The sequence below is a fragment of the Poecilia mexicana genome, unplaced genomic scaffold (assembly GCF_051168715.1).
Source record: "Poecilia mexicana isolate PSO_F unplaced genomic scaffold, ASM5116871v1 scaffold_2, whole genome shotgun sequence".
Classification (NCBI taxonomy): Eukaryota; Metazoa; Chordata; class Actinopteri; order Cyprinodontiformes; family Poeciliidae; genus Poecilia; species Poecilia mexicana.
The window spans coordinates 55,699,045-55,724,298 of record NW_028263371.1 but is presented as its reverse complement, the minus strand read 5'-3'; the positions used below and the strand labels follow the sequence as shown (position 1 = coordinate 55,724,298).

The 25,254-nt window shown below is 39.1% G+C and overlaps 2 protein-coding genes across 2 annotated transcripts in view; one reads left to right on the top strand and one right to left on the bottom strand.

Moving 5' to 3' along the window:
* LOC106906652 (obscurin-like) overlaps positions 1–13,015 on the top strand; it is a 44,903-nt gene extending 31,888 nt beyond the window's left edge. The window contains exons 31-38 of the mRNA XM_088003199.1: positions 352–618; positions 2,860–2,972; positions 4,782–4,935; positions 5,774–5,935; positions 6,022–6,126; positions 6,847–7,113; positions 8,531–8,800; positions 11,349–13,015. Of these exons, the coding sequence (XP_087859325.1) occupies positions 352–618; positions 2,860–2,972; positions 4,782–4,935; positions 5,774–5,935; positions 6,022–6,126; positions 6,847–7,113; positions 8,531–8,800; positions 11,349–11,359 (1,349 nt within the window). The 3' untranslated portion in view covers positions 11,360–13,015. The remainder of the gene's footprint in view (positions 1–351; positions 619–2,859; positions 2,973–4,781; positions 4,936–5,773; positions 5,936–6,021; positions 6,127–6,846; positions 7,114–8,530; positions 8,801–11,348) is intronic.
* LOC106908594 (uncharacterized) lies at positions 12,724–22,803 on the bottom strand. Its single transcript, XM_014974730.2, has 6 exons — positions 20,458–22,803; positions 19,290–19,391; positions 16,223–16,279; positions 14,811–14,903; positions 13,555–13,740; positions 12,724–13,479 (listed from the first exon to the last, which is right to left on the bottom strand). The coding sequence occupies exons 1-6, from the start codon at positions 22,801–22,803 to the stop codon at positions 13,351–13,353; spliced, it is 2,913 nt and encodes a 970-aa protein (XP_014830216.2). The 3' UTR covers positions 12,724–13,350.
* Positions 22,804–25,254: the final 2,451 nt, after the last annotated feature.

Sequence of the window (25,254 nt, the reverse complement as noted above, 5' to 3'; positions counted from 1 at the left end):
GGAAGGGGAAAGTTGGGACTTCGGGCCGCTGTTGGCACATCCTGTGAATTTTGATCTACTCTCACTGCGTCTAAATTTACACCCTGGCCTTCAAAACGAAGGTTGTTGTCATCAGGTCTCCAAAATAAACACTCATTTTTTCCACTGGGAATGCTTGTGTATGCCACAATAAGTGAAAAAACTTGGCACTTTCAAACCTGGATTTAGTTTGAGGCTCAGTGGCTCGAATGGCTGAAATCAGCCAGCTGAACAGAGTCCAGACCCATTGTGTAGAAGAAAGCGACACCATTCCTCCTGTTGGTCCTGTTGGTCCGTCCCCCGGATAACTTCCTGTCTGTTGTTGCCCCACAGCGCGAAAAATCAGCATCAAGCGTGGGCTGACAGACATTAAGACCACAGAGAGAGAAACGGCGTCCTTTGAGGTGGAGCTGTCCCACGCCAACGTCCCGGGAACCTGGATCCGAAACGGGATCCAGCTGAAGCCGACCAACCACTTCCGAATGAGCGCCAAAGGGGAAGTCCACAGCCTGACCATCTCCAACCTGTCGGTGGAAGACACAGGCAGCTTTGTGTTCAGCGTGGAGAACCTGAAGACGTCGGCTCGGCTTGTTGTGAAGGGTAGGAAACCCTCAGGAAGGCCAACAGATCACCACCTTCCTAAAATACTTCCCAACACATTTGGTGCCTAAGATGTCTTTTGGAAAGAAAGAAGTAGGGATTTTGGCAAAGAAATTACTACCTCTTCATTTCCAAAACATGTTTCAGGCAAAAAAAAAAAAAAAAAAGATATTTTTGGCAAAAATGACTTTAGGAAGGAGACAATATTACACAAAGAGGACGCATGTAGCTTGAAGCTAAGTAGCCATGTTGCTCTGAACCATTTAAATAAACAGAAATTTGACTTTTCTAGTTTCATAAATGTATTTCTGGTCATGGGTCTGGAGTTTATTTCCTTTAAAAGGGCAGTATTCTGTCTTTGTACCATTTTATAGCACAATCAAGTCAATTCAGAAAATACTCTACGTATCAAAGATGACTTAAAAAATTTACTTTGATATTTATCGCCTTGAAATTGGGTCTCTGTTTCTTTAAGACTTCCTGTTCTTTCTGAATCTCCGCCTCCAGGAAGTCATCCCAACATGGCTCCTCTATTAACCCTTTAACAACACTTTTACCAGCCTTGCTCTGAGCAGCAGCTCCTATAATGAGCTCAGCAGGTGTTTGCTAATTGCTGCTGGCTAGTCTGAAGGAGCTGAGAGGGGGAGGAGCTAAAATCTATGAATATTTGAGGCAGAGAACAGTTTATAGCTGCCTTTTTTATTAGTTCAAACCAGAAGCTAACATCCTTGGTCTTCCTCATGTCCAATGTTCAGGGTTCAGCCAATCAGCAGCCAGGATTGGCTGCTTTTCAAACGCCAGCCAGTATCAGGTCCTGTAGCATTGCTGCTAGGTATTTCAGCTAACCAATCAACTTGTAAAGAATATTTTAAACACGTTCTACGAACAGATCCACAATTAGGTACGTTTTCCATAAAACAAATTAAAAAAGAACATATGGAGAAAGTCAGAATGCAATAAATAAAGATGCAAACATTAAGTTGTTTTGTTATAAAATGATGTAAAATGGTTCTTATGGTGTTTTTAGTTGATGCATCCAGTTCCTGGCTTACCTGCCAAGCCGTTTCACACCTGTCAACACAACGACTGACCTCATGTAAAGCCACAAAGCGACCTCTGTCTCCCTCATCAGCTGGGAAAGTCTCTGTGTCTGATGACCTTTACCCTCAGCTGCCTGTCGGATGCTCCGGAAACTGCCTGTGATGTGACCTCTGGTCCTATTCCAGGCATAATGGCAGTCTTACGTGTCCATCAATATAGGATTATGTCCAAGTCAACCCGTCGCTTTATGTTATTCTCATTCGTACAACACGTATAACGAACCCAACAACTGAACTGTAATCGTTTTGCTGCAACCTCAGATGGCAGCTGCAGTTGTGGCCAAATGGCAGCCGTTACCGGGAGGGGCAGCCGTTACCGGGAGGGGCAGCCGATACAGGGAGGGGCAGCCGTTACCGGGAGGGGCAGCCGTTACCGGGAGGGGCAGCCGTTACCGGGAGGGGCAGCGGTTACCGGGAGCGGCAGCCGTTACCGGGAGGGGCAGCCGTTACCGGGAGCGGCAGCCGTTACCGGGAGCGGCAGCCGTTACCGGGAGAGGCAGCCGTTACCGGGAGGGGCAGCCGTTACCGGAGCGGCAGCCGTTACCGGGAGGGGCAGCGGTTACCGGGAGCGGCATCCGTTACCGGGAGCGGCATCCGTTACCGGGAGCGGCATCCGTTACCGGGAGCGGCAGCCGTTACCGGGAGGGGCAGCGGTTACCGGGAGCGGCAGCCGTTACCGGGAGGGGCAGCCGTTACCGGGAGGGGCAGCCGTTACCGGGAGCGGCAGCCGTTACCGGGAGCGGCAGCCGTTACCGGGAGGGGCAGCCGTTACCGGGAGGGGCAGCCGTTACCGGGAGCGGCAGCCGTTACCGGGAGCGGCAGCCGTTACCGGGAGCGGCAGCCGTTACCGGGAGGGGCAGCCGTTACCGGGAGGGGCAGCCGTTACCGGGAGCGGCAGCCGTTACCGGGAGCGGCAGCCGTGCTGCTGCCGCCTTCATCCAGGCTCACGTTACAAAGAAAATAACCAGCGAAACGCTTCGGCTCGACGCCGCCGTTCTCTCAGGTCGATCTGTTCTCATTCCGTACGCGACGCATGCGGATGATATGCAGAGGATCAGCCCAAAAACGCCGCATAGATCAGTTAACATGAATATATAAATATGTTTTTGTTGCTTTAATAAGTGATTTTTTTCTTCTCCAGAGCCTCCAGTGACCATCATCAGGAAGCTGGAAAACCAGAAAGTTCCTGACGGGTCGGTCATCTCCTTCGACTGTGAGCTGTCCAGACACAACGTTGACGTCAAGTGGATGAAGGTCGAGCTTTTCTCCTGCTTTTCCCTTCAGAAGACAAACACACACACACACACACACACACACACACACACACACACACACACACACACACATATTTAGATAATTTTCATTTTTGTATGAATTTTTGAAAATTCAGTAAAATGTCCAAAGATCTTTTGTTTTTCTCATTGAGACTCAATTACATAAATAAAGTTGACTTTAAATTAGTTAAGTTATAAAAATGTACAATTTTATGCTAAGTAACTTGATTGATGATGGTTAAATTTTAAAAAAATTATCTTCATTTCTTATTTTAAAGACATTTAAAGGCAGTTAAGCCTTTGAATGGTGACCAAGTAAAAAAAAAAAAGAAATACAACTCTAAATTTTTACAGTAGTTTTGGTTCAGTAAACGGTTTGTTTTCTGCAAAACTTTTAGGAAATTTAAAGAAACAAATTAAATGAAATTGTCTAAATCAAGTCTGCAATATTTTTAAAGCTGTTTAAAGTTGCAAAAAGGTACCTAATAGTGAAATTTGTTGTCATTTTTAAAGATCTGCTATGTTTTTATATTAAAAGAATTTAAAATAAAGACATGAAACATCAAATTTTAGCAAAAAGAGGATGGATCTTTTTTTACTGTGGGATGAAAAATTATATAGAAATTAAAAAAGCAAACAGAAGCCGACCTACTAGGACTTTTAGTGTCTTTCTGGAAGTTCAATGCAGGAATAAACTGAAAAAAACATTAAAAACTTGTCACTTTGTCTAGGAAACATTATTTCATCTTTGTTCTGGATCAGTGGTGTCCAAACCTTTTACCTCAAAATCTGTCAAGTTGATATTTCAAAGTTTTTTAATTAAAAATTGAAGCAGAAAAAGCTTGATGTTTAATTTTTATCTGCATATTTTAATAAAAAGAAGAATCTTGATTTAAAAAAGGAAACTGAGACTTATTTAACAATTATATCTTAAATATTTGTGTTTTTTCTTTTATCTTTGGATTTGTTGTGTTTATTCTCAGCAAGAAGATGTTTATTTCACTAAAAGTCTGTGGTTTTGTTCACTATGAGATTAAATTAAATAATTAGGAGACTGTCATTTTTTTCAAATTTAACTGAAAGACTTTTTAAAAACTGCATCACCCTTCTACGGAGCCCCTAAGGGGACATGGAGAAAAAAAAAAAAGGAAAGAAATCCCGACTTATTATCGCGAGATCCCGAGAAACTAAGTCGAGATCTCGAGATCCCGACTTATTATCGCGAGATCCCGACTTATTATCGCGAGATCCCGACTTATTATCGCGAGATCCCGACTTATTATCTCGAGATCCCGACTTATTATCTCAAGATCCCGAGAAAATAAGTCGGGATCTCGAGATCTCGAGATAATAAGTCGGGATCTCGAGATCTTGACTTAGTTTCTCGGGATCTCGAGATAATAAGTCGGGATCTCGAGATAATAAGTCGGGATCTCGCGATAATAAGTCGAGATTTCTTTCCTTTTTTTTTTTCTCCATGTCCCCTTAGGGGCTCCGTACCCTTCAATCCTGAGCTGGAAAAAGAAATTTGTGAAAACTTTTGTACTGTGGTGAAGGACCAAACAAAATCACTTTGGGGGCCAGAAATGGCCCATGCGCCGCACGTTGGAAACCCCTGCTTTAGAACTGTTTGAGCAAATGAAGAAACTGCTGAACTATCTTATCCTTTGCAAATAAATGCTGACTAAAAGGAGAATAAATGTCTGGTCTGCAGTCGTCCATTAAACTGTTTCCTGTGGAACAATAAACAACTGAACAGGAAGTTTAACCGTTTTTATTTTTCTTTCAGGACGGGGTTGAGGTGAAGCCCTGCAAAGACGTGCGTATTTATGCGATGGGAAGGAAGCGCTTCCTGCAGATAATGAAATGCAGCGCCGCAGACTCCGGCTTGTACGCCTGCGACGCTGGTGATGCTGCCACTTCCTGCGCAGTGGAGGTTTACGGTAACGCACCGTTAAAAACCTGCATTTTATAAATCGTGATTGTTCAACAGGCTGAATTAGCTTCATTTAAACTTTATGAAGATATGTGAGATTATTTTATTGTTATACTGAAAAAGATACAAGATCATGCAAAATTTTCCTATATTAGCTCCTGTAGTAAATAAGATGTAATATCTGTTGTGTAGCACAACACTGCCCTCTATTGGCATATGTCAAGTATTACACTTTATGTTTTTATAACTAGAAATAAAAACATATTTTAAAAAATTTGAAAAGTTAGAAATGAATTTTTAGTGGAAATTTCTAAAATTTTAGTGGAAATGTTTCAAAATTGATGTGAATTTTGAACATTTTCCCCAAAACTTTGTGTTTCTCATTTAAACTCAATAATATAATTTATAATAAATCTGCAAAATATTTGTGGAGAATTTAAGAAAATATTGCAGGAATAAACTGAAAAACAATTAAAAACTTGCGTTTATTACTCCGCCTGTCGCAATAAACCAATGAACCACATGATAAATGAAAATCCATTTCTATTTGCATTATTTATCATTTTTTTCTTTTTTTGTCTCTTTCTACCAAAACCTGGGTGATAAAAGTCTTTTTTGAAGGACAATGTTGTTTCAGGAATTTAATAATTAATGTTTTTGTTTATTTTGGATACTTGAAATGCCGTCCAGTTCCAGGGTTAAATGTCCGTTAGAATCTAAACTTTATTGGTCTCAGGATGTCATGTCATATTACAGGACGTTGTGGTAACGTCTGGGACATTTTATCGTCCATCAGATTGTAGTTTTATCATTTAAAGTGTTTTTGGTGTGATTTGTGTCTGCAGAGCGGGAGCTGCTGGTCCTGCAGGGTCTGGAGGATTTGGACATCCAGGAGGATCAGAACGCCGTGTTCGTTTGTGAGATCTCTGTGGAAGACGTTCCAGGCGAGTGGTACAAAAACGGGGAGCGGATCCAACCGACCAGCACCGTCAAGATCCGGCAGGAAGGTCAGCATTAACGCTGATGCTGCCTTTAGAGGTCGAACAGGAAGTAAACGCTGGATGACATCGATCTCATTTTTGACTTCTTTCAGGAACAAAACATTTTCTCCTCATGTGTAACGTGCGACCTGAAGACTCTGGGGAAATCAAGTTTGTTGCCAGAAACGCAGAATCTGTTGCTTACCTGGAGGTGGAAGGTAAGAAATTCAACTTTAATCAGACACATCGGAAAGTCATTGATTATTCAGTCTGATTATTAATTAGTGGTTATAATCTAACTGACTCACCTCTTGTTCTTAAACACAATGGTTTCATTAGACCAAGGGTGTCCAAAGTGTGGCCTGAGGGCCATTCGTGGCCCCTTGGATAAATATTTTGCGGCCCTGACTGCAATTCAGAAATAAAACAAACGTGACACTCCAACACCGTCATTGTTTTTAGTTTGAGATTTTCTGTGGCGAGTTTTTATCATCTTAAAATGCAAACCTAGAGATTTTTTCTTTACTCAGCTTGTTTTTTCAATTTTATCTCATAATTTGTCGCGTCACAAACATCCCTCAAAAACAGTCTGTAGAAGAAAATGATTATTTTTGTTCCTGGGATTAACTAAAAACACTTTTTGGTTTTTAAAAATTGGAAAGTTTTTTTTCTGTCTACAACAGCAAAATAATTTGTGATTCGTCCTTCTCTCCATCCCAGAGCACCAGAGGGAGAAAAGGAGCAAATTTATCACTTTGTGTTCTTTATATCCATTGACATTTTACACATTTGTATGTAGACATGTTTTTATTGTGCTTAATTATATTGATTGTTTCTTTTAGTGTCCCCCCGGCTGCTTGGTGCTCTAGTTTTTCTGAAACATCAGAAATAGAACACTGCATCTTTTTTTCTTAAATTTGACACCATTTGTGCTCCAGAGCTCCCGGTGAACATCGTGAAACCTCTGCAGGACACGAGCGCCCTGGAGAAGAGCCGCGTCGTCCTGGACTGCACCGTGTCCAACCCCAGGTGCAGCATCCGCTGGTACAAAGGCAGCAACGTCATCCTGCCCTCCGAACGCTTCGAGATCTGCAGCGAAGGCTGCTACCGCAAACTGATCATCCAGCAGGTGGCGCTGGAGGACGAAGGCACCTACAGCGTGCAGGTCGGAGACTACACATGCTCCGCCAAGCTGACCGTGGAAGGTAAACGATTCAGCCTGCAGCACCGGTTTATGTTTTGGAGACAAAGTGTTTAACTGCAACGCTAAGGCAGTCCGATGTCAAAATACTAAGACAATTCATGTTCTGTTGTTACTTTTAAATCTTTTATGTGTAATTTAAAGTATATTAAGTGCAGGATCGCGTCTTATAAAACTATTTGCTCAGCACAGTCTCTCAAACTGTGGTCTCCAGACCGCTGCTGCTGCGTGAAAACGACAGTTCATTTACCGCCAGAGTTAGCTTACCGAAGGATTGTGCTTAAAATTATTAATGACTAAAAGAAACGCTGATGATACAGTGGAAAGAAAATGATTGGAGGAATTCATGTCTTAGTTTCTCATGTTGAGCTGCAGAACTTTAGTTTTTTAAACCATATTATCCTGAGCAGGCAGCAGATCTAAGTCTGCTCTGCTGACATGATGTGACGAGTCGCCACCGCGCCATGCCGTGCCACGCCGCCCCGCTGCACTGCGCCCCACGCCGTGCCACGCCGCCCCCACCGCGCCCCACGCCGCCCCCGCCGCGCCGCCCTGCCCGCCGCGCCGCCCCGCGCCCCACACCGTCCCCACCGCGCCGCCCTGCCCGCCGCGCCGCCCCGCGCCCCACACCGTCCCCACCGCGCCCCACACCGTCCCCGCCGCGCCGCCCCGCCTGCCGCCCCTCCTGCCGCCCCGCGCCCCTCGCTGACCAACTGCATCTTAACACCTAAAACATGAATATTAATGTTGCGCTGAAAGAAAATTTTTGTTTCTACCAAAGAAACTCAAGTCTATTTTTCTTTTATTATGTTTCTAAATAACAAATAACCTTAAAAATGTTAATGCACAAAACATTTGTAGTAAAGAAGAACGTCTTTTTTTTATTTGCATGTTTTTATCATTAGAAAGCTTAAATAACTAAAAACGCTCCGACCGTCATCTCCATTACTGCAGCCTTCCTGGGTTTTATTCAGTGGTTAATGAGAAACCTATTCTGTTAAAAATAATAAAGTAAACCTAACATTACAATCAAACATTTCTATTTTTGTCTGAATTTCTTAAAATTGTATTTACAATCCACATAACTTTAAAACTAATTTGCTGTTTAGTTCATTTTATTAAACTTTTGTGCTTTTATTAAAAATCCCCTTGACTTTGGATGCAGTTTTAAAGCAGAAAAGCTGCTTACTTGACGGGCCGCGTTTCTAAATGATATGAAACTGTCATGTTTAAATTTGATGTCTGAGGTAATTCATAATTATTTACAGATTACTATTACTATTAGTTTTTGGTTTCCGTTGGTTGGAATCAGTCAGATTTGTTCATAGATGTCAAACTGTCTGAAAAGCTGTCAGACATCTTAAAGGAAACTGTTTTCTTGTGTTTCTCGGTGATTGCCGTCTCGCTCCTCTGTTCACCAGCCCAGTCTGAGCTGATGGTGCGGGAGCTGAGCGACGTGGCGGTGTCGGCGCCGGACGACGCCTGCTTCGAGTGCGAGGTGTCGGCACCGGCGGCCCGCGCCCCGGCGTGGAGCCTGAACGGCGAGCCGCTGCAGCCCGGCCCACGGGTCCGCCTGGAGAAGATGGGGACGGTCCACAGGCTGACGCTGCGGCAGACCGCGGCCGACATGAGCGGCCTGGTGGAGTTCACATCCGGGAAAGCCAGAAGTCAAGCTCAGCTCCGAGTCACAGGTAGGAATAACTAATTACACTGCAAAAACACAAAATCTCACCAAGTAATTATTGCAGTTTCTACAGAAAATATATTTATACACTTCAAATGAGACAAAACTAACTTAAAAGTGACTTTTCAGCAACTTATTAGAGCTTGGTTTAAGTAAATAATTCCATAATATTGATGAGTACTGGCATCAATAACTTAGAAAGACTTTTATGTTTTTGCAGTGTACATGGTGCTTCTGAAATGGCTGCTCTACAAACATCAGCTCATCGAAATTTAGTTAAAAACAAAAACAAATGCTTTGAAACTGGAAAAAAAGTTTCAAAACTTAAAGAAATGTTCAAAACAACTTTTCAGATTAAATTTTTTTTTTTTTCAGTTAATTTTTTTTTAAGTTTGGCTAAATCGGAGCCAAACTTTTTGGCTCTGATTTAGCTCCATAATTGAGCCTAGGTATCAGAGTATTTTACCTTCTAAAGCTGCAGTCTATAGAAGTTTTTATATATGCTTTAAAATATTTTGAGGCTTTTTCAACAGAAAAATCCAGAAAATGTTGAACCACAAGCAGGAAAATGGAAGGACGGGAGTCAGTTCTCCTGTTGGCCAGTAGGTGTCAGCAGAGCTGCACAATGAGACCTGGTGCAGCTTTTTGTCACAATTTACCCAGAAATACCTGCAGATTCTCAAAATCAGGGAGTTTTCTGCACATTTAGAGAACAAAATAAAGCAGCATTCCTCCAGGTAACTCTAATATGAAACTGAAAAACTGGCATTTCGTTTTATAGAAATGTTTTTCCATTCAGTGTGTTGAAAATCCAGAAATTTACTCCAGTAAGAGCAGAAATACTTAATAAAATTACTCCAGTAAAAAGAAAGCTTAGGAAAAATACTCTTATAATACATTTTTTTTCAAAACGGTTACTGCCAGGCTTCGTCTGATAGCTTTAATTCATAAAAGTTTTAAGTAATTTATAATTCAATCTAAATCTCTTTCAAAAGCAGCCAGACTTTTAGTTTTTAAAAATTAACAGTTATCTAATTAAATCAGATAACATATAAACCCCAAAAAAACATCACTTTGAGAAGAAAAGATTTAGAAAAATGTTGTTTTTTTTTTTTGCTTGATTTTGTTATTTATATGAATTATAATTGTGATCTTTAAAATAGAAAAAAATTTATTTTAACTTTCTATTTTGGTCTGTCTGATGTGTTTTTAATCATCAAATGATTGTTTTCATTACTTACTCAGGAACTCTTTTTTACTCTCGATTAATTTCTTGGACACTTTTCACTGTTATTTTTTAACAAAACAAAATTCGCCAGATGGCGCCAGTTGAGTTTTATTTTGAAATAAATTGATTTGGAAAATTTTATTACATGAATTATATGATTTAGATTAATTATTTTAATTTTGATTCTTAAAATACAAAATGTCTTATTTTGGTCAGTCTGATGATGTAATATTAAATGATTGATAATTTGATTAGTTCTTCGGTCACCTTTTTACTTTTACTTCAGTAAAACCAAGTTAAAATAGTTCTACTCATCATTTTTAATGAATAAGTTTGGTAGAAAAATTAAATGCCTTCCTCTGCAATATTCAACCTCAACCACTAGGGGGGGGTAATAACAAAGCTTTGAGTTTCTTCCGAAAAACGAAGGAAAAGTTGTCAAAATGTCCAGAATTATCAGCTGAAAATGTGAACAAAAACGCAGAGAAGTGATCGGTGTGTGTCGGTGAAACGGTTCGGCACCCCAGGGTGCCACGTTCTGTAAATAATGTAAGGTGTTTATGATCCGACTCTATCAGTGGGTATGTAGGTCAGGCACCAACAAGCTGCTGGGAATTATTTTTAGTTTTATTATGATGCCTCAGATTAAACAGAGTTCAATCATCTGACCCAGATACTGAACTTTAATCGCTCCAACGACCTGAACCACAAACACACTGAAGAGTTTATTAAATATTAATATTCACAGTTCCCTACAAAAACTGACTCACGTTTACTAAACAGAAAACAGTTCTGCTTTGCTACTTAAGACAAAATAAAATCTAAAAACATTTCAATTTTAGTCAAAAATTAAATGTTTTAACTGATTTTTAAAGTTTTAAACTCATTTACAAAAATAAAAGCCTTTCAGTTTACAAACTATCCATACAAGTCCTGCTGTCTTATGTCTATAAAGTCAAAACAAATTTTAAGTTTAAATTCATAACATATTCTCTTAAATCACAATCAAGATTGACAAATTGCTGTGTAATCTGACTGAATTCATTATTTTCTATTCATTTTATTTCTTCTTCATGCTGTTATTCTGTCTTTTTTCCACTGTATTTATTTTACCTGTTTGTCTGCAGGTTAAAATCTGTTAACTTTATTTCTGTACAAAGTCCTTTGCCATATTTACCAATACATTGCTAATAATTAATAAAAATACATTTGAAAGAAATCAGGACAAAAAAAACAGGATAGTAAAGATAAATTACTAATTTCTCTGTACTTTGGTTTTACAGCAGCTTTACTTTAAAAATGTAAAATTTCTGTTTTGTTTTCACAGGAAATCCCTGAAAGAAACTCCAAACCTGCAGTCGCCTGACGCTTCAATAATGTATAAATATTTTATTTAGTCTCTTTGAAAGCAGCTTAAACTACCCGACTGTCTCCAGAAACCTATTTTAATTCAAACTGTGTCTTCTGTTGTGTTGTAAATAATGTTGAAGTGATTTGACTGGACCTGGTCTGTTAAAGCCGTTACTGTCAATAAACAGCGAGATGATTCAGAAACTATTTACGGTTTGGATCAAGCGATCCTGTTCCGGTGTTTAAGTTTTAAAATCTACACACTGAATCCCTGAAAACAGAATTTGAAATAAAAAGAAATGTTTTTTTTAACTGCAGAAGACAAATTAACATGGACAGCTATAGTCAAGCTAACAGCTACTGAGCGCTAAGCTAACAGCTACTTAATGTAAAGCTAACAGCTACTCGGCATTAAGTTAACAGATTTTTGTTTTTGTAGGAATGGTGGAGGGGAAGAGGAGCATCATTTTGAAGATAATTATATTCAAATATTGCTGTACAAACCCATAAAGCTTAAAATGGTTATAAGAGTCATGCTAATAACTCTGGATAGCCGCTAACGGCTATCCAGAGTCAAACTGAATGAAAACTGTAAAGCAAAAATTGAAGTAATAAAGTTAGATGTACCTTTTTATCAATTTGGTGACAGATTAGATGGATGATAACTTCCTGTATGGCTAACTGCTAATGTGGCTATGCTAAAGCTATAGTTCATATAGGAACATGGCCAGTGGTTAGCTGTCAAAATGACAAAAACGGTGCAATAATGATGACATGAAAAGATATTCGTTATAGATTCCATTTTAAAAATGCCTTTTAAATTAATATTAAAATTTAAAGCATTAAATTTTCCCTTTTCAAACCCTTTCTGTTCATTAGTATAACTAATTTGTTTGTCAGTTTCTTCACATATATCAAAGCAATATGTCTCATTTCCTAAGTAATAGTAAAGTATTTTAACATGCCAGTTCTTTGACAGGATGTCGCATTTGTTCTTTAAACTAAAAACAGTACAATTAGACATTTACACAAACTGATTCTAGACAGTTACAGTTAATCATAAATCAGAAAACGTAACATCTTCTTTCATAAAATAGAGATTCAAGTGTGTTCAAACAGCAGCATGTGTGAAGTTGTCAGTATCTTACCAGCTGCAGACTGAAGTGGAGAATCATTGAGAAATGAGAACGCTAACAGCTATTCAAGCCAAAAGCTCTTCAGACAGAGAGCTAATAAAGCTAAACTGTCACCTTAAATTATTAAATAATCTTCTTTCCTGGGTTAAAGTAAAGTGGGGATTTAGTTGTGTGATTTTCTTAAGCACATGTATTGAACAGGCAATTTAAACAGGGTTTTAGCATAATGAGCATTATTTTTTATTTTGAAGCATTGCATATTTTGTGCATATCTTTTCAAACATCATAAAACATTTTTATCTCTATATACAAAAGTATCGATCATCAACATTTGTATTCAGATGTATTGAATGTTTAAGGTTATACTTCCCGCCTGTAGCTCCCCAGTTATTTTTAGTAAGGCGATTACATCGACTTCTCGCTACGACGCCTTATTTTCCGTGTGATCGTGTTAATAATTCTGTTGTACAAATGCTACATTATACTGACATTAAAATGAGTAATGGTGGCTCATTTCTCCAGGACTATTTGTAGAAGACTGCGCAACTGTTCACACAATCTAGTTACAAAGGTCACACCTGTCATGTAACACACACACACACACACACACACACACACACACACTCTGCTCTCCAGTTATCTACAGAGGCTATGGTAAGTCCATGAAGCATTCCGATGATAACTGGTGGATTTATCCAACACGCTGTGAGATTATGAGATTAAATGCGCGTTGTCTTTTAAAGCGTGGTCCTTGTAGTGGGAAGCGCGATGGAGCCTGCGGCTCGCCAGCCTCCGTGGCCCCGAATCGACAGTCGCTGGTGACTCTCCGTACCCGAACATCGGTTAACTCGAAGTCTTCTTCTTCCTCAGAATGTCGTAGATGTCGTCCACTTTGCTGAGTCTCTCAAAGAAGGGGATGAGGTCGAGAAGCTCAGTGTCTGACATGTCGTCAAACCAGGACACGACGGGAACCTGGAGGTTTAAAACGGTGATTTTAGTGGGAAATAAAGTTCAGACTTTAGGCATTTAGTCACCGGAGCAGCGTACTGCGTTGTCTGGATGGAAGATGTAGGAAGCGGGGGAGTTGTCTATGATGATCACTCTGTTCAGGTCTCTGCCTAAGCGGCTCAGGTCTTTAACGTAGTTCCCTTTGTGGTATACGCACGCCTCCCGGAAGAGGCGACTCTGGAAGGCTCCGCCTTTATCCAACAGGTCGGACACAGGATCTGCATACTGGAGGAAACGAGACAGAAAAACACAGGAAATTATAGTTTAGCACACCAGAACTCTGGCAACAGCGTTGATGTAATATTTGCTCACATCTGACCAGAATTTTTATTCCAATGCTTACCTGTTCTTCCCAACAGCCGTGTCACCTGAATACTTTATATATAAAGCAGATGTTGATCTAGTCAACTTTATGCTCACAAACATCCAAGGTTGCACTGATTTGGGTGTTTACTTCCTGCTGATACTACAGTTTGCATTCATATTGATGCATTTCCTCATATTTTTATCCCAAGGCACACATGTTCCTCCCAACAGCCGTGTCACCTGAATACTTTATACATAAAGCCACATACTGGTGTGAGAGAGTCACTTTTCTCCACGTAATCAAGTCTGTGTTTTACTTCTTTGGAGTTTAGCTGCTGCATGTTAATGTAGATCCTAAAAAGGTTTGTCATGTCAGTCAAACTCTATAACTAAATATGTGGTTAGTTATTTGGCCCTAGAAACTCACATCAAGCTAATGCTACATGTTGGGAGGGAAGGTGATTGAAATACTGTCATTTTTTGACTCAGGCATAGAAAACAAATCATTTCCAGCTGAAGCCAAGTAGCTACTCTAATTAAGTGGGTTTTGTTTTAATCAACAATTGACAAAAAGTAAAAACAGCTGGAAAATGACTTTATGCTCACAAACACCCATTGGCGCTTAATTCCTGGTGAAAGACAGAAGATCTTTAGTGAAATAAACTTTGTACTTTTTCCTCTGGTCCAAATAAGCAAACATATTTATGAATTAGTTCCCTGTTAAACAGCCTCTGTGCTGTGAACAGCAACAGTTCATCAATGCTGCAGAGCCGCCATTCTTACAAGTGTCTTTACCACTTTGCAATTCAATATTTAAATCTTTATGGCTCAAAACTATGATAGTATTTAAACTAAGATTTTAAACTTTTCATTTTGAGCTAAACTGTAAAAGCAAAGATGAGTTTAGGTGAAATGTCACACATAAATCCGTCCCCAGTGATGTTACAAGCCAGCATGACGATGACCTGAGAAGATTTAGGGAAGCAAACCTTGGACAAACTCGCGGTGAATAAAACGCACTCAAACATTTCTCCCATCCTCTGGAGGAACTCATCAACATGCGGCCTCTTCAGCACATGAACCTGATGGACACAGAAATATAAGAGTCACTGAAAATAAACTCAACTTTAGAAGGAAGCTAAAGTTGTAATTTTATAGAAATGGTGTTATTCTTCTAAATGAATTTCCTTATATTTAACTGTAAGATGCTGGCAGCCATGTTTCTGAACCAAGTCATCCAGAATAGGCTTTCCCCACTTTTACAAGCCGATCCTGGAGTACTTGAAGCAGACCCAGGCCCAGAGGAGGGAGCACTTTAAAAAATAACAAAAATCAGGCATAATAATTCTTCACAAATCAGTTCCTTTTCCAACTTATGAAATTTTAACAAAAACTGTAGGTGTGTGTTTGGTGAACTTTTGATCAAAACAAGATTTTTCTTCATTAAAGCTGCAGTATTTAATTTTTATAAAAAATATTCTGTTTTCATATTTGCTGAAACTGTCACCCTGTACAGAATGAGAGAATCTAGAAACAACCAATCAGAGAAAGGAGGCGGGTCTTACCGCTGTAAATCACCTCTGTGTGATGATTTCTTTCTGGTAGGCTGCAGCTAGAATGCTAATGCTAATTAGCATAGCCACAGATGATGGCAGATAAGCAGATTTCCTTTAACAGCAAGTCATTTCTCCACCATCAACACATTTAACAGCGAGTATATGAGCATGATTGACAGCGCTCAGACCTGCCTACTGGCTGTGATTGGTTGTTTGGTGCATTTCTTCAGTCGGCAGTAGCAGCTCTGGGAGATCGACGTTTTCACAGATTATCCATCTCATATCAAACTGTCACAACATGGCGACAGTTTTAACAAAGATGTTAAAAATATATATATATATATTTTAAAAGTGAAGTTAGTCACAGTTAGCATCCAGAAAAAATAAAAAGCATTCACTGAAGTAATTTTTCATCACTCAAGTAAATGTAACTGGTTGCTACCCAAAGCTTCACAGGATTGAATTTTGTTGTTTTCAGTCAGCTAGAAGAGCTAATCGCAGCTAGCGGCTAGCCGCTAGCAGCTATAGCATGTCAGGCTGCAGGCTGATCTGGGGATAAGATGTGATACAGACTGAGATTGATGGCGGGTATTTCTGAGAAGCCTCGCAGGCTCTCCTTATTTTATCGGGCCTGAAATAGGAACCTGCAGCCGGGAGCCATCAATATAAAGAGCTTCAGCTCTGCCAGGAGCAGCAGCTTCAAAACCAGCTGGCAAAGCCACGCTTTCACCCAATTATTTATGAAAAATAGGAGGTTTGCATTCAAATTGGAGCCAAATCAAAATCCATTTTAAGCTTTTTAAACTCAAATTGTTTATCCATAATGAAATGATTTAAGTTCCTACCTGATGAACAATTCCTTCAATTTCCACTGGAATGATAAAGTCTGCATTGTTCAAAGGCTGTGGAGATAGAAAACAGACAAGAAACATATCAATTACAACTTTAAGCACTTTAAAAACCCATTCGAGTCTTGATATTCAATTAGTAAAACATCAGAGATACAAGGAGGCGAAGCTAAAAAAAATAAAATGATTTACTGGGTGAATTCTCAGCATCTGAATTATGCATCTCGGATGTTGAATCACTGGAAGAGGAGCTATAAAGGCGCGGGGCTCGAGTGGCGACGCTGTGATGTAAATTAATTAGTTTTCATATTGGATACCCTGTTAGAACAAGTTCTGCTTTAAATGATTCGGCAGCAAATTTTCCTAAAAAACATGAAAAACAGCCATAAAACGAATTAATACTGAAAGCTACCGTCTGAATTAATTAGAAATAAAGTTAAAAAAAAATAAAATTAAAAAATAAAACTATATATGGTGTAATACCATTTATTGTTGTGTCATGTTGGCAAAATGTAAAAATATATGAGCCAAATGAAATAGAAGCAAGTAAAAATTACATATTTTGTTCATTTTCTTTAGTAATTTTAAAATATCAGCAACTATTTACTTTCTGGCATCACATTTATTATTGTTGTTGAAGATAAATTAGACATGATTAGACATGATTGATCAGATTGTCTTTAATAACCCAACATTGGGTTATTAAAGACAATCTGCATAAAACCACGTTAATACTTCTCAACTCAGTTGATAAATAGTTTGTTTTCCAAATAAAGTTAATCATTGATGAAACTTGAAGATATATTTTATAAATGCATCAGTCATAATTTCAGACATTATTTAGCCACACATCTAAAACTCCAAGCAATCAGCATGCTGAGGTGAGAGAATCTTCATCAGCGCTGACAGAGAGTGTGCACAGTGCAGCATCAGGTTATTATAACAACTTAATCAAATATGGAGGAACTCATGAATTTCAAAGCAGAGGCTCTCTGCACATTTTATACGTTGTATATAAGCTGTGGAGTTCCTTCCAGGGCTTTTCACATCGTTATGGACGCCACAGGATCAGATGCTTTTCTTTAAGTCATTGCCATTTTTAAAGTCAGAATAATGAGAATAAAAGTCATAATTTTGAGCTCCAATGTGATATTTCTGTTTTAAAGTCATAAATACAATAATAAAAGTAATAATTATGAGAACAAAAGTCATAAATGTAATTTAAAGGCAATTTTGACTTTTAAAGTGATAAATATGAGTAAAGTTAATTGAAAATAAAACATTTCTGAATTTTATCATAAATTTGAATTTTAAATTATGAGAATAAAAGTCAACTAAAGTTTTTAAGTCATTTTTCTGTTTTTAAAGTCATATCTGAAAAATGAAAAGTCTTTCAAAAAGCATAACTTTGAGCCTTGTAAATATAACTTTCAAACTTAATTACTAATTCAAAACTCATAATTACAGCTTCCTATTGGACTGTTATTTCATGGCAGGAATGGTCTTCCATATGTAGAGTCCCTGAGTTTAATGACTACGACGTTCTCTTTTACGTCTTTTCATCTAAACTGATTTTCAGGATGGTAGAAATCCTGCCAACCGGAGACGCATCGACACGTGAGTCAGGTAGTCGTCATTTTAAACATGGCCGACTCGATTCAGCTCACGCTTCCCTAAAGAGCCTCTGGTTTCTGCAGACAGACATGCGAGCTCCTCTCCACCGGCTCCTTTTAGGAAGGAGCAGTGAAACAGAAACTGATCTACCCGGCAGCGTCTCAGCATTGGCAGCGCGAGCGAACCAAGAGCTGCACACCGGCACCTACTGAGCACAACTCATCACTTCCTCCGGTCATTTCACTACAGTCAGTAAACATTAAAATGTTAGTTTTGTCTTATTTAAAATATTTGCACAGACTTATTTGTATTTTCTGTGGATAATTTTATATTTTTTTTACACACTGCAAAAACAGAAGTATTTTTGGTCCATTTTCTAGTGCAGATATTTATACCACTTGATAAAATACAAAACTAACTTGCAAGATATGGGATCTTGATTTAATAACTTCTTACTATCGATTTGAAAACTATTGGCAGATCATTTAATTTAAAATTAGACATTTTATTTCCTATACAAGAAATAATCTGCCAGTGGAACAATTTTTTAAAAATTTATATTAGTTTTGTAGTATTTCATTTTGTTTCAGTTGTATATAGGTAAATTTTTAACAGTTTGTTACTTTAACTGATTTCATTCATTTAATTTTGCAGTTTTGCATTTAAATGCATATTTTACGTTTGCGACTCTGGAAACAAATGTTAAGAACTTCTCTCAGCAGGGAGCAGTGATGTGTGATGAAGCCAATGCTGAGTTTTATTATCAGTTTTATATAAAACATGGAGTTAACAGAATAATCTTGTCTACACGTTCTGCACAGCAATATTCAGTGACAATCGGTAAGGTCAGTCTGTGACCAGAGGGATTTACCATGTTAGCATTAGCTTCTTCCGCCCACTGCAGCCACTAAAAGAATCAAAATGTATAAAACATCCATTTTAATTAATGTAAAAACATGAGGCTGCTGGTAATCAGTGGTATTTGTGTGTAAAATGTGTCATTCAAATCCTAAAGACCAAACTATTTCTGGGAATTTTTGTTGTGAGAAATCAAAGAAACTGAACAGTTTTGCATATTTTTCATCTAGAAAGGTCAAAAATTAAATATGAAGAAAAAAATGAAATGAAAAAATGTATGAATAAAAATGTATTTGTTATGAAAGGCATCATAAGTTTTAAATGCAGCCATGTTGTTAGTCTCTGTTTTTCTATCTGGCAGCATTAACTTCTTCATCTTAAATGAAACGTTTAGTGGAAACACGTGAAGAGGACCCTGCTGCTTTTGCCTGGATGTTCAGAGCAACTTATGGCATTCAGCGTAAACAAAAACAATTTCAGAATAAAAGTCATTGCTAATTAACAGTGCAGAGTCTGACAATTTCATTGGATGTAATTTCTGCTGTCAGCCTCCTATTATGACTGAGAAAGAGGCTCACGCCGGGCAGCTTACCTTAAATGAACTATGCACCAGAGTTTCATCCAAATCAATGACGACACAGATCTTTGCTGGATCGTCTGATGCCGACTGGGAGAGCAGTGGTTTTACTGGAACCTGCAGACAAGCAGAACGTTGGCGCCTGAAGCTCAAACATGGAAAACAATAAGAGTTTGACTTTGAACATGAAAGCAGCAACCAAACTGCTTTTCATGTTGCTTTTCATGCTGATACGGAGCGCCGTTCGTAACATTATGTCGAGAAAAATTAACAACAATCTTATTAGCTTATCAGAAAAAAATTATAGAACATTATCTCGTTTAATTGTCACAGTTTCAAACTAAATATTTAACCTACTTAAATATTTAGTGAATAAGCCAACTAACTCCAGACTAAATATTTAGCTTTAGCTCAGAGCTTATGTTGAGCTATAAGCAGACTTTCAAAATAAAAGCTGGCTCTTGGTTTAGTTTGTAAAACTAAGTATAGGTTCAAGATACATTTTTGGATTTCCACCTAATATTTACCTTCATGGCAAATATTTAGCTTGCCAGCTAGTTTCAAACTATGTGGTTTGCTAAACTAATACTTAGCTTCAAACTAAGTATTTAGTTGCTAATTAAATATTTAGCTTTAAACCAAATATTTAGCTTGCCAACTAGCTTCACACTAAGTATTTTGTTTGCCAACTAAATATTTAGTTTCAAACTAAATACTTGACTTGCTAAATAAATATTTATTTTGAAACTGACATTTATAAATGACTGAACATGGTGAAAATATGACTTTGAAAAATGAACCCTAATTTTTTTCTAAGCTAAATAACCAAAATTATTGCTTTATATTTTGAACTATGCAACTTCAAACGGCTCCCGATAAGCTGTTTCAGGTACTTAACAGCCTTAGATGTGTTGTGGTGTTTCTGTGAGTGGTTACAAGAGACTTGATGCGGCAGCTGCTGCCATGTTGATACAGAATGTCAGTATCACAACATCATATCTTGTCCTTCAACAAGTGGTCAGTGACTCTGGATTCCTCATGCTAAAAACAAACTGGTATGACCAAACAGGTTGTATGTGACCCTAATGACCATGTGCAGCAGGATACCGTTGCTGACACTCCGTCTTAAATGACTGGGTTTATTAGAGGATCTAAAAAGTAGTAAATATGACACATATTGTACCTGCTGTGTCAGTGGGATGCAGTATTCACATTCACAGTTCTCTATGGTTTCATCGTCACTCTGCTCTTCCTCTGAATCCTGGCTTGCTGTGGCCTCATGTTTTGAGGCAACGTTGTGAATGACACCCAGATGAGGTGCAAGGTCTGAGATTCCCTGCAGCTCATTTTCAGGTTCTAGACTTTGCTCTTTATGGATTAATTCAAGGACATTCATTCCCAACACGATTGATGATTCCTCGACATCCTCCGGTCCTTGATCATCATCATCTTTTTCATCAGAAGACCTGCTGTCCAGAATAAATCTGGTCAAGGGCCGTGCATCTGAAGACTGAATGCTTCTAATCTGATATGCATAGTAATCCTCAACACCTGCAGGAAAACACTCTCTGGTTTGCTCTTCGTCGGTGAGTGTCCAATAAGGCTCCATCTCTGAAAATGCAGAGAGGCCATCCGGTTCAGCATCTGGATTCTTATCGTCCTTAAAATCAGAGGTCGTCTCAGTGAGGGGTTTGGACATAACTTCACCTTCTGAGTCAATGTCCTCACCAACAGAGTCTTTGTCTTCACAAACATCTCCCTCCACAGAGATTTCTTGGGCACATGGTGCAAACGTGCTCTCCGCTCTGAATGAGTCCAGGTAGTACTCGGGTTCTTCGTCATAATCATCAGAAATTTGCCCATCGTATCCCCAGGCTTCATCATCATAATACATTTCATCCTCTTCAGAGTCCTGGTAGTATTCTGGATAAAGACCAAACGGCTCATTATCTTCAGCTTCATCTTTTGTTGAACTCAATTCTGATTTTAGGGTCCAGTTCTCCAAACCACAAGATCCGGAGTCTCTCTGGTTCAGGTCTTCCTCCTCTGAATCTTCACAACGTTCATCCTTTTCTTGGGTGTTTATTTCAGTTGCTTCTTCAGTACGCACATCTTTCTCCTGTTCTTTGACCTCTGTAGTTTCCTCTCTGTGAGCCGTTTTGATGCTTTGTTTCAGAGCTTCCTGTTCAAGATGGAGGTGATGGTGAATGTCGCCCCCATCAAAACAGGAGATGTAATTCTGCTTTTGTGCAAATGCCCGTCCAGAGCAATCTGCTCTATCAAATAAATCAAAGTAGTCCTCAATAACTGTGTCAACGGCAGAAGTTTTCTTTTTATCCTCCTTGCTACTCTTCTCGATGCTCGGATGTTTTTCTGCATCATTCTCTTCGAAGGATTCCCACTGCATGGGCTCGTCACTTGAATCATCCTGAGCTGCTTTGTCGGATTCCTCGGATGAATCCGAGCAGGGATCAGAAGGAAAATTGTTGTCAAGACAAGTCTTGAAGGATTTTGAGTCGTCGGAGGACAGGTCTTCCTCGGCGCAGGATTCAAAGTTGCCATGTTGACTTGACTCGTCCTCTGAATCGTCTCCATGCAACTCGTCAACATTTTCAGAAGCGTCGCCTGTAGAGGTTTGCACAATGTTTTCCTCTGCTCCGTCACTTTCACAGGGGTCACCAGGTGTGTCCTCTGACAACGTGGACTCTTCATCACTGACCTCCATCTCGTTATGATCGTAGCTCTCCTCCTCTTCATCACAGTCATTGTCCTGACTTTCATCGTATTCAGAGAAGTTAGCAGCACATGTTAAAGAGTCCATGGAGTCAGAGATGTTTTGGGTGAAATTCTGCTCCGAATCCTCAATTGATCGGTCCTGTTCCGAGTCAGAGTCCTCACACTGATGATCCAGAGGCAGCTTCAGGTTTCCTGTGCACTCAGACACAAAACCAGGCATTTCGGACTCTCCAAAACTGTCAGAGTTCACTTCCGATTCATCTGGCTCATAATCAGAAGAGTCCGACTGTTGATCAGAGGGCTTACATTGCTGAAATAATAGGAGGTGTTCTGGGCAGTGTTCACAGCAAAGGCTACTTTTAGAGGCTAAGCTATGATTAGCACAATGCTCAGAGGACTTGCAAGCTTTAAAACACTCACAGTGTTGAGGACATTCATGATATAGTCTGCTTAACCCTGCACACTCAGTGTCTTCAAGGGCACCGTCCGGTTCAAAATGTCCATTGCTTGAAGAATATTCCTCAAAGCTCTCAGCCGGTCCTTCACAATCCTTGCAGAGTTGAGTCTGCGGTGCATTCATGTTGCAAAGAGGAGGAGGGTCCATTCCTCTGCTGACACTCTGCTCCGTGTATCCCACAAGGGCCTTTATGTCCAGCTCACTTCCCTTTGAAGAGCTGCTCAAACTTGCAACTCCTGTTACTTTAGAAACCACACATTGTCCAGAGAGAATCGCTCCAGCAGGAAGCTCCCCCTCTCCACCAACTTTCCCCTGCTCAGAGTTCTCCAAATACATTGCAAAAGTCACTTCTGAGCCCAGACAATGGGAATTAAGAGTCTTTGCTCCATGCAGAATCCAAACAGCAGGCACCTTTGGGATCCATTGGGAGAGGAAACTCTCAGAGCTGAGATCACTGCTGGCTCTGGAGAGCAAGAGCAGCGGGAGCGACAGCACTCACGATGACATGACAGGTTGTCACAACCAAAACTGAGACTCGACCCTCCCTTTGCCAGACAGCAAGCAATTTATTTTGGGTGCTTGGAAAGACGTGACAAATAACTTCTGGAATATCAAATCTCTATAAAAGGCTGAAGTAAGGCATAAATCTGAAACTGACACCTGAGAACTTCTTGAGCACTTGATCTTCAAACTGAAGCAGGCTAGAGGCAGGTTGTTTTCCCAGAGAAAACTCGCTTTAACCAGAAAGAATGCTGCAAGTTAATGTGTATGACAGGGTTAATGATCCATCATTGCCCAAATGAGCAATCATTCATGTCAATGTTTAGGTCAAATATCCACATCACAGAGAAATCATTGATTTTAAGTTGACTAATTTAATGGTTTTCAAGTATCCGCTGTCTTTCCCGTTACTGGAACTCAGTTCTTGGATATCTGCTTGACTCTCCACCTCTAACATTTGTACCATTTCCATCCTTCTTGTAACTCCCTGATTGATGTCTGGACATGGAGTACTTTTCAACACGGCCGTTCGTTACAGCCCGGGAGACATGTCTTAGGAAACATAAAAAACTGAGAAACTCATTGAACAAGTGACAACCACGGTGATCAACATGCTGTTCGGAAGCAGGAAGACGCAGAAGAAAACTTATACCAGACGTACAAATGAAAGAAGAGCTTCCATTACACAAAAATGTTTTTCTTTGGCATTATTTTTGACCAAAGGAGTCTCTGTGTCTGACACTGAAATGACTGAGGAGACAGTTGTGAATGTTTCTGTCACAAGCTGCTCTTCAGGCATAAATATTCAGCTTCACCAAGACACCAAAAATCCAGATTACTTGCTTTATTTTGTTCCAGTCATTCAGTTTCATGTCTAATGAACACACAGAAACTGACACCTGATATTTTGACATTTTGCCATTTGATAAACATATCAAATGGCAAAATGTAGGATCACATTTCAGTCCCAAAATAGTCAAATGAGGACTGGATCAGCTGCATTTCACATGTAGAAGTTTGAATATGAAGAATTTGCTTAAGAAATCATTTCTCTAAACTTGGTGTGACATTTAACATTTACCATATAGCTTGTATTTTTCTCATTTTAGTAGATGTAAACAATATTCACCCATTTCAAGATACTTGAATACTTGACATTTTATAACCAAAACTTCAACACAAATGTCAAACTTTAATCTATGGAAAATTTACAAAACAATAAAAGTAAATTAGCACTTTAAAATTTGGCTGGAAAAATGTATTTCAGGGGAACCAAGTGCACTAAACGTTAGTAAAAATGCTAAAAGAAAAATTAGCTCTGGCATTAGCACATTAGTGGGTGAGCAGACGAGTTCCTACCACTAAGATTAACAAGATTAAATACTTGAACAATTCTTGACACTTTACAATCAACACATCAACACATAAGCCAAATTTTATTCAGCTGAAAAAGTTTACAACACAGCCAAGTAAGTTGGTGTTTAAGGTTTATCCAGAAAAATAAATTTTAGGGAAGGTAAGTGCACCAACTTTATGAAAGAAAGCAAAAATTAACTCCAATATTAGCAGATGAGCTAAACTGTGCCCACCACTGGAATAAATGTAAATGTGTAATTGCTTGAAGAATTAACAGACAGTAACTAGAACTTCAGAGATATGGAACTTAATTCAACTGAAACTATCTGGAAAAATAGAACGCTAAAAGTCTAAGTGTTTTCAAAATTAGCCAAATGCTAAACAAAACATTAGCTTTACTATTAGCATAATATCTGAAATGTGGCCCCACTGCTAATTACAAAGTTAGCCAAAACACTAGCATGCCAGCCGAAAACTTAGCCATGCCATTAGCCCATTGGTGGATTAACGGAAATGTACTAATCACTAAGATGACCAGAAATGTCTGACTACTTAAAGACTCCTTGACCAAAACATCAACACAGATGTGGAACTTTAGTCAGCTGAAAGTTCACAAAAATTATCTGGAAAAATTAACTAATGTGAAACTAAGAGACTAAATGTTTCCAAAGTTAGCAAACATGCTAAATGAAAAGTCAGCTCTGCTATAAGAGCATTAGCTGAAGTGCGCAAACTACCATATTTGGCAGTTGGTACAGGTTTGTATGCAATGAGACGCGAGTCAGATCATCTAAAGTTGCAGATTAGCTCTCCCAACCTGCTTTGATTGAATGCACTTGGGCCTATGTGCAATTCTAACTCGTACGACTAATAAATGTCAGAAATTATTTGGCATAATTTTGCATTTTAAGTTGTCAGTGTGGGCTTTGT

Coding starts and splice junctions, on each gene's coding strand:
- LOC106908594 (XM_014974730.2), bottom strand. CDS start 22,803: ATGTATTTGGAGAACTCTGAGCAGGGGAAAGTTGGTGGAGAGGGGGAG. Junction 19,392..20,457: donor GCATCCCACTGACACAGCAG/GTACAATATGTG, acceptor GCTTGTCTGCAG/GTTCCAGTAAAACCACTGCT. Junction 13,741..14,810: donor TCACCGCGAGTTTGTCCAAG/GTTTGCTTCCCT, acceptor CGTTTCCTCCAG/TATGCAGATCCTGTGTCCGA.